Source organism: Penaeus vannamei, chromosome 17 (genome assembly GCF_042767895.1).
Source record: "Penaeus vannamei isolate JL-2024 chromosome 17, ASM4276789v1, whole genome shotgun sequence".
Taxonomy (NCBI): Eukaryota; Metazoa; Arthropoda; class Malacostraca; order Decapoda; family Penaeidae; genus Penaeus; species Penaeus vannamei.
This window is the reverse complement of record NC_091565.1, coordinates 20,776,432-20,778,931: the sequence shown is the minus strand read 5'-3', so window position 1 is coordinate 20,778,931 and position 2,500 is coordinate 20,776,432. Positions and strand designations below refer to the sequence as shown.

Genomic DNA, 2,500 nt, shown 5'->3' with positions numbered 1-2,500 from the left:
GGTATACTTACCACTGGTCGGGTCAGGGCGATGGTCACCATCTCCAGAAGGTAACCATAGCCATCTCCAGCTGACTTCAATCTTCGGTAGTAGAGGGGTCTCTGGTTGTTGGGCATATTATGGCACAGAATGAAGCATGCTTTTGGCTTTGTGACTTTTATCGTATAACTCTACCAATGTTTGTAAACTCGATAAGAAAGAGGCGTTCTACACCAAACTCACTTCTGTGGCAGACAAATGCTCCCAGCTTTGTACTGGAGGACTTCAATGCTGTATCCAGCTGTGATACAGCGGGCCATGAGACAGAGTCACAGTGGCGATAATAGCTTCCTTCTCCGAGATTTTTCTAGGTTCCTGCATTGCTGGAATTGTTATAGCGAAACTGGTACTGTGGCCTAGGAGATCGATCACATCCTTGTTAGGATCCTCCAGAACTGCAGGGTTTACCAGAGTGCAGAGGTCTGTGGTACTGACCATAGATTGATTGTGGTAACCCTACAGGACCCACCATCTCTACCAGGGTGTTCCACTTGGATTTTGGGAAGAAGAGTTTGCACAGGGGTCTGCAGCAGTAGTTTCTGATCGGTTTACAGTGCTATGTGGGACTCCTTTAAGCATGAAATACTTAATACAGCCCAGGAATCCATTCGTGTACCGCTGAGGTTAAGGCAGAATTACATCTCACTGGAGGCTACAGATGCATGTCACATGACTCATCTGAATGGCAACTGGGATATGCACCGTTCCTTGGTGCATAAGATTCGGCCACTGTTGAGAAGAGATAAGAATCACTTCATCAGGAATCTTACTGAGGAGGATGAAGGTTGTTTCTTAGTAAATGACCGTCCTGCCTACCAGGTCCTGAGAAATTGAAGTCCAAGCCCTCCTTGCAGATGACTGCAGTCTGCTCGGTGGATGGATGGATCATCTCAGACCATGTTGGGTTCATGAACATTGGGCCGAGTATTTTGAGCAACTGTTTCAGGTAGATCCTACAGCAGTTAGTTTGGACGCTAATGGTTCGCAATCCCTGTGCCAGACCTACCCATTAGTGAGGAAGCTCCTAATCTGCCTGAGGTCAGGGAGGCGATCTTCAAGCTGAAGGGTGAGAAGGCAGTGGGCATTTGGAGTATCCCTGCTGAACTGATTTGTCTGACAGTAGGAGCCTGAACTCAGTCAACAACAGCATTTGGAGGTACCAGTACAAATACAGGACTAAGTTATGTGTCTTTAAGGCCTAGTTACTGCCAGTTTAGCTCAATGGCAGCCAAACCTGTACACTATCTAGTACCTCAGAGTCATGTTTCGATGCCTTTTGTCATAAGTCCCTGTGCTGGATCATGAGGCACAAGTTGGCAAGACCATGTGTCCAATCGACGGCTACACGGTGAGACTGGCATGAGACCTGATACTTACATAATCCATGACCACTAACTTAGGCTATACAGGCACATAGCTCGTTTCCCAGTGGATGACCCTGCCTATCAGGGGCCGGATTCACTAACATACGATCGTAACGCATTTACCAGCGGTCATTTACCATTGCGTTCACCAGTCATGGCAAAGCGGGATTCATGAAGAAATGGTAATTTGGATATACTGAGTTACAATCGTAAATCGACTCATTCTAATGGTAGCCAACAGAGGGCTCTGGTAAAGCATTTCAACCAATCAGCGAGCACTATACATAATCTTTTAGATTCCTTCGGCCAATCACGTAACATGTAAACAGAACTAGACACAGCGAGATTGCTTAAATAATCGTCAGAGCTAAAACACTATTTAAGCACATGTAGAAAAAAGAATATATTTATTTGATTATATCCATCATGTTAGATATATATTTACTGTATAGATAGGAACCAATAAAAACAATTATATATTAATATATTATTGTTAACTCAAACCAAAGAGACAGTCCAAACCAATTTTTATTTGTTTTCCATCACTGTTAAACAAAGAATCGGATCAATTTTTTTATTTATCGCCATTTGTTGTCAAAGGAAACATCTCAAGCTTATTCTTGCCCAAATGCACTTTGGAGTGTATTGTCAAAATGCCGACAGATACAGATATTGCTCTACTCATTTAGCGTTGGTATTGCCAGTTTATATAACAGCAAGGTTGTTTTTTTTTTCTATAGCATTTGTAATAATTAAGTCAGAGAAGAATACCTGGGAAGCTGTGCATCATCACAGTAACAAATCATCTTTACCACTTTACAGTTTAGCACCATACTTATCAGCAATTTCAGCTATCACCAAATTCACTTTGTTTACCACTATTCGCCTTACATCAGGATGAAATCCTCTCATCCAACTCTCTATGTATTTTACGAAACGGGAACAAAAATCGTCCTCGGTGTCCTGGTTTAACACATTTGTCAATACTTTAACTGCCTCTAGACACTGTTCATTAAGAGGATCAGCAGTCCTCCTCCTCTTTGCCTTTGGCTGAAAAGGAGTACTCGCTGGTGTCTGTTGAGGCTCTGGTGAGGGTG

At 43.0% G+C, this 2,500-nt stretch overlaps 2 protein-coding genes across 2 annotated transcripts in view; one reads left to right on the top strand and one right to left on the bottom strand.

Annotated features, from left to right (window-relative positions):
• The window catches only part of LOC113820667 (carbohydrate sulfotransferase 11), a 55,397-nt gene that overhangs the window by 9,759 nt on the left and 43,138 nt on the right, over positions 1-2,500 (top strand). The gene's annotated exons all lie outside the window — the stretch shown is intronic.
• LOC113820668 (uncharacterized) overlaps positions 1,916-2,500 on the bottom strand; it is a 2,063-nt gene continuing 1,478 nt past the window's right edge. The window contains exon 3 of the mRNA XM_027373011.2: positions 1,916-2,500. This exon is cut by the window's right edge and continues 179 nt beyond it. Coding sequence (XP_027228812.1) covers positions 2,425-2,500 — 76 coding nt within the window. The 3' untranslated portion in view covers positions 1,916-2,424.